This window comes from Halichoerus grypus, chromosome 1, assembly GCF_964656455.1.
Source record: "Halichoerus grypus chromosome 1, mHalGry1.hap1.1, whole genome shotgun sequence".
NCBI lineage: Eukaryota > Metazoa > Chordata > Mammalia > Carnivora > Phocidae > Halichoerus > Halichoerus grypus.
In genome coordinates this window covers 67082014-67097104 of record NC_135712.1, presented here as the reverse complement: position 1 = coordinate 67097104, position 15091 = coordinate 67082014, and the positions used below count along the sequence as shown (strand labels likewise).

Sequence of the window (15091 nt, the reverse complement as noted above, 5' to 3'; positions counted from 1 at the left end):
AGAGCCACTCTGGGAAAAGGTGCTCAAAGTCTGTGAGAGTCAGGAATGAGTACCAGAAACCAGCCAACCTCCATCCCTCTGACTCTGGAGGGGAGCTGCTGGCCTCCATGTCAACACACAGAGTTGATGCAAGATTTTGTGACTTCTGTCCACTTCGATCAAGCTCCAACAAGCAGATGACAAGCTGGCTGTGTCCACAACTGTGGTGGGAGGGAGGTGGGCTGAGGTGAGAAAAGGAAACACCCTCTTAGCTAGGCTGTGCATTCAGCCCATCCACTGGTCACACACACAGGACCTCAGTGAGGCCTACTCATTCTGGACACCCCATTTGGAAAGAGCTACCATGGAAGAATGGGAGCCAGCTAAGATTTCATAGAATTTCATCCAGGTAATGCTCCCTGGTCATCCAAATGGAGCTGTGAAATGCCTCCTGGCAAGAGAAGAGGGGCCACTTCCACCATGGCAAAGGCAGATCTGCCTCTCCTCTGTCCTTGTCAAAGCTTTGCTGCAACAATATAAGCCGAAATGGAAGTGGCAGGGCCTCCTGAAACCCATGCTCACCCACAGCTGCAGAGGCACCTGCCCGGCCTGGGCCATGTGAGAAAGATGCTTCTAAGTGCCCACCTGTTTCAGAAACACCTGGGGCAGCAGTTCTCAATGCAGGGTGCATGGCAGCCTTCAGGAGCCTGTGAGACCTCAGACCCCCGTGAAAGCACTTACTTTATACGTTACTTTAGTAAGCATTTACATTTACTCACATGGCCACATTTTACATTTACTTTATGCAAACATACTGTTTCTAGGGAGAAGATCTAAGCCTTTCAGTAGATTCTCAGTGGGATTAGGAACCCGAAATAGGTTAGGAACTACTGCTCTCAGGGGGCTCCTGTCCGCACATCAGCAGGAGCTGAGTTAAAGGGTGAGCACTGTCTCCTGTTCTCCCATCGCTAGCCCCAGCCCCAGCCCCGCCTCAGCATCAGGGAGAAAAGACATGTGGATGCCAAAAGAAAAGGAGTCACCTCTGCTGATGTACTGAAACAATCATACTTGCTTTTCAGGTGATTATTCTTGTTTAACTGAAGGTGCATAATCCCATCCATAGGTTCTCTCCAAGTCAGTCTGCCCGACAAGGTCTTAGGTGGAAAAGTCTGCAGGGAGCAGCACCTGGAAGGTCTCACTCCCTCAGCCCTCCTGCTCTGGGCGCTCTGAATCCCGGGGAAATGGCCCCACAACTCACACCTTGGTTCTCAGGACATCTTGGTGGCTGGGAAACCACCCTCACAGCTACATGGCCTTGGGAGAAGGTCATCAGAGGCTCATCCGAGTTTTGGCTTCCAGGCACCTCCGGTCCTCACCACTTACACATAGTAAGGATTTTGCTGGACAGACTGCTGACCAGCAAAAGGCCACTTATACAGGAAGGTCCCCTCTTTCCCCTCACTTGTCTGGCCTCTGGCTTCTGTAGGGGCCACAGTGCAGTGCCTGTGACCAGGTCCCTGCCAAACCATCCAGCATGACAGCAACGACAGCCAGAGCATGAGCCTGCAACCATGCACCCAACCCTGCCAGGGACTCCTCTGTCTCTCTGGAGATCGAGGCCCAAGAGGATCCCTGAGAGGAAAACCAACCTGTGACCAAGGAGGGCTTTGGTCTTGGCCGCTCCTGCTGAATGAAGAGCAGAAGCCATCAGGCAGTCATGGGAGACACTATGCCACTTACTCTTGCTCTGGAGAACTCCAGGGACTCTACCCCAGTCCCTGATGGCCCTGGGGGCTTTGGGGACCCTGGGACTAAGGATGCTCTCTCTCCACTAAAGACTCTGACCCTGTCCAACACTTAGCCCTCTTCTCCAGCTGCAAATCACAGGAAGGATGAGGAGTGAGCAGATGCCGCACACCTGGTCCTGGTAAGGGGGTGGACAAAGGCCAGGACTCAGCCTCCCCTACCTAGCCAAGCTCACATTACTCCAGCTCCTTGCTCCTTCCCAGCTACTACAGTTCTTTCTGAGCAGCTACAATTTCCTGCTCCATGATCCCAGGACGACTCAGAGGGAGCCACTAAATGTAAACTGAACACAGCCTCCAAAACTAAAACAAAAAGCCCCCAGCCCCCGCTTCCATCCCTGCACAGCACTTCCCCTCCCTGCCCCCGCCCAGCCACACCTCTTCCCGGGGAGCGCATGATCTCTCCCAGGGCTTCAGCTGACGTCTTAACACAGAATAAGAGGCTTAAGCAACCCTAGTTTGTAGAACTTTCTCTAAGTGTCTAAGTGGGTGTTAAGATGAGTAATCAGGCCGGGTCTGTATAAGGTAAAAGCTGTAGTGACTTCAAAAAGAACGAGTGTTGGTAGATAAACAGGAAATGACCGGGGAGCTGAGAAGAACAGCAGAGGAGAGGGGCCCTATGGCTGCACAGACAGATGGATAGACAGGAAAAAATGGAAGGAGATGGAGAGAGACAGAGAGAGAGAGAGAAGCGTGGGGTCCAAGCCAGTCAGCTAAGCAGGAGAGTCTGAAAAAGTAAGTTCCATCTATGTTGGGAAGAGAAGAAATACATGGCCCCAGCTGGGGCAGGGGAAAGCCACCTGGACCAGACACAGGAGGAGACTGGATGACGGAGAGAATGGGTACACTGGAGGAAGAGAATCCAAGGGCCACAGAAGGACTCGGGGCGGGGGCAGCTGCTTTGTGATAACAGCACCCGCGGGTCACAGGGCCTCCACACCTATTTTCACTGATGCTTCTCTCCATCTACTTCTAAATTGGATCTGTAGCAGGGAGGAACTCAGTGACATCGGCATGTCATCTGAAACGAGCTGCATCTGCCGACACATGCCTACCTGCCTGTGTCCTGCCCGCCTGTGCTCACCCGGCCACAGCAAGTCCCCCCCAGCCTTTGGAGAGCTAGCATGGACACTAGAGACCCAGGCCTCTGGAGCGGAGAGGCATACCGTCATGTGCCTCCCCGGATGACAGCTGAGAGATTCATACACTTATCTACGAGGCTGGTCATCCCCATTGTGTTAACAGTTACAAACTTCTCCAGATATTCTGCTGACATGTGCTCTAGAGATAAGAATCCCTCAGGTCATTTGGAAGAGCTATCTGTGCAATCTGCCCTTCCTTCTCTCAGAGGGAACCTGCCAGGCTTTTGGCATCTGTTCAGACGCTACCTCTGCTGAGAATGAGGGAGGTAAATTTACCTTAAATGTCACAGCTCGGTTATATTCAGTATGAAATGCACCATCCCTGTCAAACGAAGAGAAAAAGGTGTTAACTTTAAGAATGGTTGTGAAGATACATACCTTTGGTTTCCTGCAGCATCTTAATAACATTCAGCTATTGAACATGGTTCAAGATTAAAAAAAAGAACTGTAAACACAGAAAGAAAAAATCATTCTGAAATAAAATTAACCTAACTAAAAACCACCATTCCCTGAGAATACCAATGAAAGCTTTCAGCACTTACTTGGAAATTGGAAATGCCCACATGTACTTACTGGTAATGGAATAATTCAACCTTTTTGTCCTTTGGGCTTAGGTCAACTTTCATCTTCTTGCACAATTTTCTACTCTCGGCATCACTGAAAGACACAAATGTCAGGAACCATTTGTTACCGGAGGTCCTCACAAAGGTGTTGACGGTAGAATCTGCTGTGGCCTATGAAAAGCCTGGTACCTGGGAATTCTCAATAGCAGGTAAGGGCCTGACCCTGACTGCAGACGCACATTCAGAGACCTGAAGGAAGGACAGTAGCCAACAGGAGATGGGCTGAGCGAGAAAGACAGAAACAAGCAGACGAGGAGGGTATATCACCACACGTGGGGGGCAGCGCGGACAGCTCTAGACAAAGCAAGTGCCCAGAAGCACAGTGGGTGGACAGCCCATTCTAAGAAGGAAAACAAACTACAGCATACATCTGTGGCTCCCCATCTTGGCCGCTCATCAGAATCATCTGGGGAAGTTTAAAAAAATAGGGATTAACCTGGCCCTACCCAGATCATTACTTCAGACTCTCTGCCTCGGGCCCAAGCCAGTTTTTGTTTTTAAAGCTCAAATGTGTGCCATGTGCCACCTGCTAGATACCATCTGACCCGGATAAGAGGAAGACGTTCTACAATGCTGACGAAGTTATGAAATCGGACCAGGTATTGACAAAAGCCACACGGAGAAAGGAGAAAGCTTCCGCGAAGTGCAGCATCTGCAATATGTACACGCTTGCAGTTCTCCTAATAAGAAACGTCAGTCCAGTGCCATTGACGGCTCACAAAGTGCTCATGCCTGATTTCACCTAACTTGGTTTCCTTCCTGTTAGATCAATGGATCTCAAAATGGGGTCCCTGGACCAGCAGCATCAGCACCACCCAGGAACCTGTTAGAAATGCAAGTTCTCAGCCTCATCCCAAACCCACTGAATCAAAACTCTGTGGGGACTTGAGCAACTGTGTTTTAAGGAGACTTCCAGGTGATCCAGATGCAGGCCACTGTCCTGTTCGGGCTCTTCCTCCTCTCCCCAACCTCTCCAAGGTTTGGCTTCCCCTGTGGCCTCCACCAGCCGCTCAGCGACCTCATCTGTCTCATGGCTTTCCCCATAACCTCACCATAGTCAGCCAAGTCTGCCCAATGGCCAGACAGAGGCGGCCGGCTACCCCACCCACGCAGGGCCCTTGCCCCACATCCGCGTGGGCTCAGTGAGGTTACGTCAGCCACCGGTCCCCACCGGTCCCCTCTGACTACACTGCATGAGAAACTCTGCTCTGCCAGGAATGACAGCCACTTGAGGGAAGCCCCTTCATCCTCCACCTGTGCACACACCTCAGCACCTTCTACAGCCATCGGCTTCACACAGCTGTGCACCAGCCCCAGTACAAATCAAACCAGTCAGCTCCATTCTAAAAGCAACACTCATCACTGGACAAGCAACACTGTGGCACCTCATTTCAAGTGTGACTACGCACTTTGCAATTCAAGAAGCCTGTCTGACTGGAGAGATGTGTGTGGGTCAGAGAGGGGGCCGCCCTCCTGCCCCCACCCCAACCCTATCTAGTCCTACCTGGGGCAGCCACCACTGCAGCCACCGCAGCTTCCAGCCCCGGGCCTGGCAAACAGCAGGGACTCAAACGAAATGCATGATGAATTCCAAAAGGAAAGGCTAATCACATGGCAATGTGGCGAGGACACTTAGAGACAGGGAATCCAGAGAGAAGGGATCAGCAGGGGCTGGGAGGAGATGCAGAAGGACGGAGAGGATACAGCAGAAAGCCCCGGGAAGGGCCGCCCACGGAATCCGGGAGTTGGGAAAGGGTCCCCTAAAGCCCTGTGGGGATGCCATACACACCTCCACTGACAAGAGCTTTAACAGCCTGGGCCTGCCCTTCCCGCAGGGGCTCCGTGGTGAAGCCAGGCCTACGGGTGGTAGGTTTGTTTGCAAACGACTGCATCTAAAGTGCCCTTTCCCTACCTGAGCTCATCCCCCAGGAGAGAGGACTCCACTCGGGGTGTTTACAAGCGTTCACTTGGCACTTGCCCTGTCCAGCTTTGTTCTGCCGGGCTCAACTGTTCCTGGGTGACCACCTGCTGTTCATCCAACTGCAACAAGAAACAGCGGCCGGGGCAGGAAGCGATCTTGAGCAGCTCAGGCCTCCCTCAGCCCCATCCCACACCCAGCAGGGGCACCCAACCAGCCTGCTTCCACTGCCACACCTGAGGGGGCCGCTCAGACTTCACCAGGCAGTCAACGGAGGGGAGAAGCGCCACCCCATGCTGGCTCTCTTCCATCGAGCCTGGCAGCTGGTAGCTGCTTCCTGTGACTTCCACAAAGCAGAGAGAGGTGGGACAGGGCTCAGAATCACTCCAACCCCAGTCCCTGCCTTGATCTGGCAGAATCTGCTCCAAGGAAAAGTCTCGCTGCTACAACCGTAGGTCCCTGGTGAGCTCAGGACAGGCGTAGGGGCTAACTCTCCAACGCAGCTGACTGGGCTGAGTGGAGCCCGGAGGGCACAGAGGTTGCCCCTACCTACTCCTCAGCATGGACCCCGAGCTGCAGGTCTGGCCCAGCCTGCGGCCCCCGCTCCAGTTAAGCCAGTCACAGCTGTCTCTGCCACAGGATTCCTTGTTGCAGACTTGGTGCAACCCGCTTCCCTCCTTGGGTTCCGACACTCTGCAAGGATTGCCACCTCGCCCCTGCTCCCGACACTCACACACAGCTGTGCACGAATGCTAATGCATGTATGCTCAGAGGGGTCTGTGGGGAGGCAGCGTCCCGGCCTATCTGAGCACCTCTGGCCCAGACCCCAGAGCCTCAGCCACGCACCTTCCACAGTCCTGCACGCCCTTCCCCGCGGTCTTTCTGGCCATGGCCGTGAGGCTCCACATCCGACCGTGTCCACTATCACCCCCGTCCGAAATGTCTGCTCCGGGAAGGCCTTTGTTTGGCTCACAGCTGACTCTGCAACTGGCACGTAGCAGGTACTCTACGTAGCCTGAGCGAGTGAGGGAGTGAATGATGGTGTCTTGTCGCTCCTGGGGTAAGGCTCTATACTTTCGGCTCTCTGGGCTCTGTCTCCTGAGCTCCAGGAGTCCTGCCAGGTGACAATTCCTAATAGTACTTTCTCTGACTGGCTCCCCTTCCTCCCGTTTGTCAGAGTACGTGTGTGTGTATGTGTGTGTGTGTGCATGCACATGCACATGCTAATCATTCAGTACAGACAATAAAAGTCTTAACGAGTTCAAGAAGGGAAGAGAAATTACCCAAGCTCGGGACCTTAAAAGGATCTGGGTTGATAGATTAAGCACAATTAATTGATTTACTGGCTACCTTCCTCTCTGCCTCCCTTCCCCAGCCAGTGAGTGAGGCTCTGGCGGAAAAAGGCAGGAAGACAAAGGCAGCAATCAGGGAAATGAGAGGCTTTGTTGGGATGCAGAGGGAGGGAGAAAACCAGCATGGATCAGAGAGTGGACTGCTGTGCAAAGGCCCTCACCTGCCACTTCCCTGACTGTCCTGCAAGAGCGGACTGTCCAGCCGGTCTGTGTGCTCGGGAGGCTGGAGCCCTGCCTCCCTCAGCTGTTGACTCACCCAGACCTGCTACATCCTGTCCCGCCCCACCCCCCCTTAGCCCTCTTCTACCGAGAATGTGGGGGAAAGATTCCAGAGGCCTGTACACACACCCCTCGCCACCCCCAGGCCAGAGAGACAAAGACACACACACGTGTATTTCTAAGTGTTGTGGGCTGGCCGGCAAGCAGCATGGTGGCCGCTACCATGCGTGCCGCCGTGTTTACTAGATCTTCATGTGCAGTCACGGTCATCCAAGAGGCTGGCCACCCCCACTCCAGGGAATCAGACCCAGGGATGAAAGGTGGGGGGCGAGAGCAAGAAGGAAGAGAAGAACCAAGGTGCTGGAGGCTCAGGGAGGGGAGCCGTGCCTTCCTCAAATCACAGCCTATGGAACCACACCCTCCCTGGAGAAAGGTCCAGCTGCCAGCTGGAGGGACTGACGGCTTCTAGATCCGGCTCTGCCATCAGCCAGCCTGTGACCTCTGGTGGGGGCCGTGGTTTCCCGAGCTGCAAAACGTAGGAGCTGTCCACAAGAGGTGAATGGAGCTTTCAATTCCTCTACAGGGCCCGGTACTACTAAAACATAAAGCGGGCTGCCTGTATCCTGACCGGTGAATCAGGAGCCAGACCCCAGGAAAGAAGATGGAGACACAGAGAGAACGGAACCTCAGGCATCTCCCTCCAGCCCACCGACTGGGTCCTCGCTCAGCGAGTCGGCATCCTTAGAGCCACACAAGCTGGGGGCAGCTTCCTGCAGCCGGGCGGGACGCGGAGCACACTGTCCTGGCCACGGCGTGCCCCCGGCTAACCTGCACTTTCCAGGTTCTGTTGCCCCATTAAAGCAGCAATAAATCTCTTTCTCCCATCTGCCGGGTCCAACATGGTGGGGTTCTGAGCAGATGGACCTGTGGCCCCTGAGGTGGGCAAGTCAGGAAATGTAGGAAGGGCCTCACTCCTGAGACATGAAGAAAATGGGAGAGGACTAGGAGCGAGCGAGCAAGAAAACGCTGTCAGAGTGACTGCTAGGTGCCACGTACCCAAAACAACCTGAAAGAACAGGGGGAGGGCATGAGGCGGGAGACAGAGAACAGCTTGGAACAGCGGGGTCTTAAACCTGGACCAGCCTTGGTGGGTCAAGTAGCACCCTCTGATGAGGGACTTGGGACAACAGGGATCCTCCCGGGTTCGGCTGTTCTGTATGGTACCTACCTCCAGAAGGCACAGGATGAAGGAAGACGTACACAGCATAGTTAATAAGAGGGATGGGAATAAGAGAGGGGGTGTGCCCTCTCCTCCCCCTCCTGTCCACCCCCAGCCTGGAGATTCTTAGGCTGTGCTCCCCAGCAGGGTCATGGCCCCCCCCATGAGCATGGAGCAATGTGCCGGGAGGCATCTGAAGCCTCAACATAAACACGGCCCTTCTCCTGGGAGTCTGCTTTATCCCCTGGTAAGTAATGTTAAACATGCTTACATATGAAGAAACAAATGCTAAACTCAAAGAATTTTTAGAAGAAAACATAAGACTTCAAAATACGTGATGCCTGCCCTGGAAGGCCCCACGTCTGGGATCGGGGAAGGCAGCACTGCTCTGGGGGAAGCAAAGCAGATGGGAGAAAGAGAGCAGGGAAGAAGGAAACTGCGGCTAGGTAATGACCTACACCCTCAGGAAAGGCAAGCCGTGAGCTCCCGATATGCAGTGTCGGCCCAGTGAGAATCAGCCTCAGGAATTAGCATGCCAGGCACGGCTCCCGCATGCTGGCTCCAGCTCAGCCGCCCCGACAGCAGCACTCCGCGCCAGGGCTGAGCCCGATGCCAGGCTGGGGGGCACGAGGGGCATACCAACTGCCTCACACACAACCCCCTTCACAGCCGGACAACCACCACCAGCCAACCCGAGCGTGGCTGCTGAGGTTTGAGCCAGGAGGTGGAGTGAGGGGAAAGGGAGAGCTGACAAATCCCTGGACAGACGCCAGACACCCTACAGACAGCTCACAGCTACGAGCTACAGGGCCTGGGACCTGGGAGAAAACCAACACAGAGGGGTGCGTGTGCCTGCAGCCACACGTGCAAGGGTAGGGAGGGAAGAGCCAGAAAATCGAGAAAAAGGGGGAAAAGAAACACCCAGAGAGAGAAGAGGAGAAAGACCAAAAAACTGGGGGAGGCAGGGACCCAGAGATGGGGGAGAGGTGACAGAAACTAGTAAGGAGGACGGAACAAAGCAGGAGAGAGGCCAGCAGCTCTGAGGGAAGGACAGGAGAGACATAAGGAGCAGACACCCAGAATTGGGGGAGACACAGAGAAAGACCCCCTCCCCCCAAAGAAAGACTGCCATATACTCACATGCATACACACACACCAAACCTGGCAGCTTCCAGGATTTTCTGAACCAGGCTATTCAGTGATGAGAACAGACTGGAAGATTGAACTCCATGGTTCACACAAGATTACGCTGAAGCCCAGAGAGGGGCAGCGACTTGCCAAAGGTCCCGCAGCTATTAGCTGTCCGTCTAGACTCAAAGCCTGGCCCCATGACCTATAGTCCTACAAGTCCCACTGTATCCCCAAACTTCTTAAGGGTCAGAGCAAAACAGCCTGTGCACTGGGGCTGACTCTCATGCTCAGAACTTCCTTAGGGGCATCCTCTCAACACCCACCCCCAAGAAAGGACCGTTGAAGAATGCACACACCATTTCTCCCCCTCGGCTTCTTCTGGCAATGCCCTGAACAATCCTGCCCAGATGAAAAGTAACAGTAAAAATGGGATCTCACATTTAAATTATATTCCAGAAAGAACTTCCATTTGTTGGCTCCTCACCACGGACCTGGAAAGGCAGCAGAATATGTACTATTGTCCCATTTACAGATGAGGAAACAGACCTGTCCAAGGTCACAGGGCTCCTAAGTAGCAGAGCTGACCCTTCAACCCAGGCCTCTGCCTTTATCCCGCATACCTTCAAAGACACTTCACACCACAGCTCTGTCTTCTCTTGCCCTAGAATGCCCCCTGTTCCCTTCACCTGCCCTCAAGGGAGAAAAGCAGCGTGGGCTCTTCACTCGAGGCCTTCCTGTCGCCCCCCTCCCAAGCGCTGGCATCCTCATTCTAGCCTCCAACCCTCTGCTGGCAAGGCAGGAAGCACAGCTGGAAAGGATGAGAGATGGGGAACCTCAGGAGGGCCTGTGTGAGGGGAGGCACACTCTGGCTGACTACCTGCTATTTAATAGCCGCGAGGATAAAAAGTGAGCAGACGTTGGCTCCGTTCCACCTGCTCACTCCACTGCAGACAGCAAGAGAAAGTGTTCCCGAGAGCACTTCTGCCCATCCCTGGAAGCATCTCATTCAGATTCATAAACACAGACTGAACATATTTAGGACACAATGAGAGCTGTCATACCGGGCCCTAGGGTTAACGTGGTGGGTTCCCCTAATGGTTTACAGGGCACTTTCAGAAGTCTAGGACCAGCAGGGCAGAACCAGCTCACGCCCTCGAGGAGTTCCCTATGTAATGCTTATCCATGAGAACTGCCACCCCCAGTGGCCTGCGTGGACTAGAGCCCCAAGTTCTGTCCCTTGGGCTGCGCTGGGAAGATCTCCCTGCACCCTGCCTCTGACTTCAAACTTGGACCCAGATACTCCTGCTTCCAACACAACCCATTAGAGCTCCATAATCCATCTACTTATCTAAACTATTTTAAAAGCCATGTAACATTTCAGTTTATACTTCCTCTTAGAGGGATGAACTGAGTGGCAACTATGTGGAACTGTCTTTTGTCTTAAGGTTACCTCTTTAAGCTCTAAGGTGCCCCCCTATATTTTCATCACAGCACATCAAAAGTCGCAGGATTATTTCTCCCATTGGCACTTTTATTGACTCCAGACGTCATGTCTCCGAAAAAGCCCTGGATTCTAATGTTCTAACCCTGGCCTCCCCCCTTTTAGTCCTGCCCCTGCAGGGAGCAGAGCAGGACTGCTGGCTCCACACGCAGCAGCAGAGGACCCCAGGCAGTACTTGGGGCCCACACCACAGGCAGCTGCCTGCAGGGAAAGCCAGGGCACTTTAAAGACCTGGTACTCAAAGGTCTTTGCCCCAAATGGTAACTCAACTTTCACCGTGAAGCTTTTCTCAACCTTTCCAGGCAGATTAAAGGGGTACCCCTCGCACCCACAGCCTCCACTGATTGCATTTCTCACATGGACTGTAATGACCGGGTTCAGTGTCTGCTTCCGCCTTGCACGCTGAGCTCCTGAGGACGCTATTCTCCATCTGTGTACCTCAAGGCATACGGTAGGTGCTTAGGAATGTTGCAGGAGAAGGCAGCAACTACATCAAAGCTCTCCTTCCCATTTCTGCCACCTGCAAGCCTGAGAACTCCCTGTGATAGGCTCTACCGGCTTGGCAGGCCAGTGTCATCTCCAGATATGGAGATTCCAAAGTGCCCTGTCCCCTCGAAGAGGCTCTGTCGCTTTGCTAGTCACACGGTGCACTCCTGGGAAAACGCGGGAGACTGAGACACACCTAGGAGACAACACTTTTGGACCAACTATGAACTAGGATTAACCGGTGGCCAAGATCTCACCATATGTCTGGTGAGCAGTCTCTTCCGTTAAATTGGTATTTGAATAAATCAGGAGACGTGAGGCCAGAGACAGGAGCGTGCACGTGCAGCAAACACCACTCAGCTACGACTTCTGCCAGTCTCATCCAGGGCTTTGTCAAAATATAAATCTCCCGTCACTTCTCTCCAGTCATGGGCAGGACAAACTTGAGGCCATAAACTTATAAATCAGTGTGTCCCAGAAGTTCATTCACAAAACGGCTGTCTAGAATTCCGACTGAAAGGGAAGAAGACTGCACTGGAGCTGAGCCCGAGAAGCTCAGCTAACCCACAGGCTAGCAGCCAGGCTGTGGCTCGGGCAGGAACAGCTACAGGAAAGGTTACGAAGCCCTTTGTAGGCTGTCCAGGAAAAGAACTGCCTCTTTTCCCAGCAGAGCCCCACCTCTTCCCCGTACTAACAACGATGCAATATTCTCCTTTCCCCTCCTCTTCCCAAGCCCCTACCCCTGAGAGACCCAAAGTCCAGGTGAGAAGTGGCTGGACACAGTGACTCTGGAAACACTTCCTGTCCTCAGTCGGAAGCGGATGTAAATGCTGATATCCGCCAAGTGCAACATAGAGCCCTGCATACAGTAGGTGCTCAAACATACAAAGGACAAACCTGCTCTTAGTTACCTTTTTTCCTATGTTCCTTCACTCTCTCTGTGCCTTTTCTGTACTTAGGCCAATCTACACCAAACTGAGAGCTAATTATGTAACGAAGGGGTGTGCCTATGTGCATGCACACACACAACGCACAGACAGATGTGCAAATTATTCCTAATGACTGAAAGGAAAGGGAAGCTGAGCACACCCTGGATTCAAACTCCCACACTTAGAAGAATCTGAGAATTCCATCAAGAAACCGCTTCCCCACCCTAAGAAGTAGCCCCCCTTCCTACAGACACCTGCCTGTGGGCTGGTGTTTGGTCCTGTCACCTTAACACTGACAAGGACGTCTCCGGGCGGAGGGAGGTTGGAAAGGAGGAGAAGGAGGAGGAGGAGGAACGGGCAGCCCTGGCACCGGGACAGGCAGGGGCGGGCAGGGAGACACAGGTCAGAAGAGAGCTTTGGAAGGACAAAGCCACCTGTCCAGGCCTGATCTAATGGAGCCACCTCAGAAGGCAAGGCAGCAGGCCCTCAGACTAGCTGGTTCCACCACCTTCGCGCTGTGGGCGGTGGAGAGCTCTATCAATGACCTGGGCTGGGGGTAAAGCCCATGGTTTTTGCTGCAGACCCCTCCCCCAAGCAAGCCCACCAGGTGACCCTGAAAATAACCTTGCCTCTGAGCATCAAGGCCCCCTCTCCCACCCACTGGGAAGAAAAAATCACGTGACACATGACAACAGAGTAAAAAGTAAAAGCACTACGGAAAAAGGGAAGAAGAGTGGTGGGGCTGGAAAGAACAGGTGGGAAGCCTGAACTGCCCCTTCTCCAGGCCACAGGTGACCCTGCGGTAAGGTGAGAGAGGCCCTCCTACCGCCATCTCTCCAGCACACCCTCTCTCCCAGAGCATTCCTCAGGGACGATTCCCCACCCCACCCTCCAAATGCCCGAAGGAGGCCCTGCCCTCCAGCCACCACGCCCCATGTCCCCAGGACATACCCACAGTCTACCCAGCAGATGGTGCCTTGTCCTTTCACGGCCTGGGCCACAGTGGATAATAACCTGAGATGACTTTCAGCTGCAGCCTCTGTAAAAAAAGAATAAAACATTAAACATATGCGCCCGAGCACCCCAGGACCACCTCTTGCCATCTTCCCTCAGGGGTAAGGACGGATGGAGACCCGTCCTAGAGGGGAGGTCCGGGGCACCAGTAACAACACTGACCCTGAGCTCAATAGTTCGGTGAGAACGCTTATCAGAATCCCCTGTTCCCCACCAGCCTCTGGAGCCCTCCTCACAGACACAGAGCCCCCAACTCACCCCTCCTTTACGCCACACCTCACGCCCCGCTCTTCCAAGAATCTCTCAGCCAGATGCTTGACTCTCAGTAGAATCTCTGACTCATTACTTTTCTGGGACAAATTGTGAAAGTTCTATAATCAAATGATTACAATTCTGTAACTAACGTAGGGAACAAGTTTGCCAATTCCACACTCCTCTGTCCTGGAGCCCAAGCTGGGAGCTGACAAGAGCAGGGACCAGACCCTTCCTTTACTTGTGCATCACATCCTCACCTCGGCAGGAGCTCAGTACAACCTGGTGGTTAACTGAGGTTTATATGTGACACTAGACTCAGATGGACCACTGTCTAGTGGACCCAAGTCACATTTCACAGCCCATTTCCCCAGCAGCGACAGAAGAGCCAGCCCTCGCAGTACCTGGAGGGTCAGCTACAAAAACACACACTATGCCTTGGGGCAGGGTGGAGTGAGCATGAGAAAGGAAGTTCTCCATGGGTCCAGGCATGTGGGCAAAGCATGGGAAACTACTGTGGGAGGGCAGGAGCTTGGGGGCAGAGGCTTGCAGCCAGGATTCCAACACTGCTGCAGAGGGGCTGTGGCCCATGCATCACCTCTCCCCATCACACCTGGGAGCTCACTTGAAGGGCCCCCCATGCAGACACTGGGAAGGAGAGCAGGTCTGCTGCCTCCACCAAAAACCATAAGATACATCCCAAAGCCGAGCAGAAATGATGTCTGAATTATTTGGCTCCACAGATCTCCTTTTCTAGCATGGATAACGGTAGCTGTTTGTGAATACAAAGCATGCTGAGCCTTTCATGGAAGTGAACAAAAAATATCTTTCTAGAGAGCTGCATGGAGCCACCCGAAGGAGGCACTCCCGGGAACCCCCACAAGCCCAACTGGAGGAGGGGGGCAGCAGAGGGGGAGAAAGCCATCACCCCACCATGCGCTGGGGCTCAGACAGGGCTCTCTGGGGCAGGGGGCAGAAGCTGAAGTTGAGCTATATGAAGCACTTCCCCCCTGAACCCCACCTTTCAGCAGGGGAAAGGGAGGCCCCGCTTGGGAGGATAGGAACGGAGAAATCCAGTTACTGCACTACTCCACAGCCCACTGAGGGTCACACATCTGCAGCAGGTCCAGGCAAAGGGGCAGGAAGGCAAACCATCACATGGGTCCTGCCGCCCAGCAGTCCAAGGCAGAGAGGACCCCAGGAAGCACTGGAACCCCACTGCCAATGAGTGAGCCAGTGGCCAGGTGAGGGGCAGAAGAGAAAGTAAGAGTGGTCCAGGCCCTGCGTCCTGCCCCACAACTACCATAATCATTTCCTGATCTCAGAGCCCTTCCGTCATTGCGGGATTAACACATTTCCTCCTACCCTCCAGCAGAGGAAACAAAGTGGGGGCAGCACAGAGGGCCAGCTCTATCATCTACCAGCCGGTGGCCGTCAGACAAGTCAGCTAGTCTCCCTCTGCCTCAGTTTCCCCACGGGTAAACTGGAAGCTCTCTGACAACCTGCACTGCCTCCCTCATG

At 53.8% G+C, this 15091-nt stretch overlaps 1 protein-coding gene across 1 annotated transcript in view; it reads right to left on the bottom strand.

Moving 5' to 3' along the window:
* Positions 1–15091, bottom strand: part of PDIA5 (protein disulfide isomerase family A member 5) — an 89408-nt gene that overhangs the window by 52082 nt on the left and 22235 nt on the right. Inside the window, exons 3-5 of the mRNA XM_078066724.1 lie at positions 13256–13343; positions 3500–3583; positions 3203–3248 (exon numbers count right to left, since the gene is read on the bottom strand). Coding sequence (XP_077922850.1) covers positions 3203–3248; positions 3500–3583; positions 13256–13343 — 218 coding nt within the window. The remainder of the gene's footprint in view (positions 1–3202; positions 3249–3499; positions 3584–13255; positions 13344–15091) is intronic.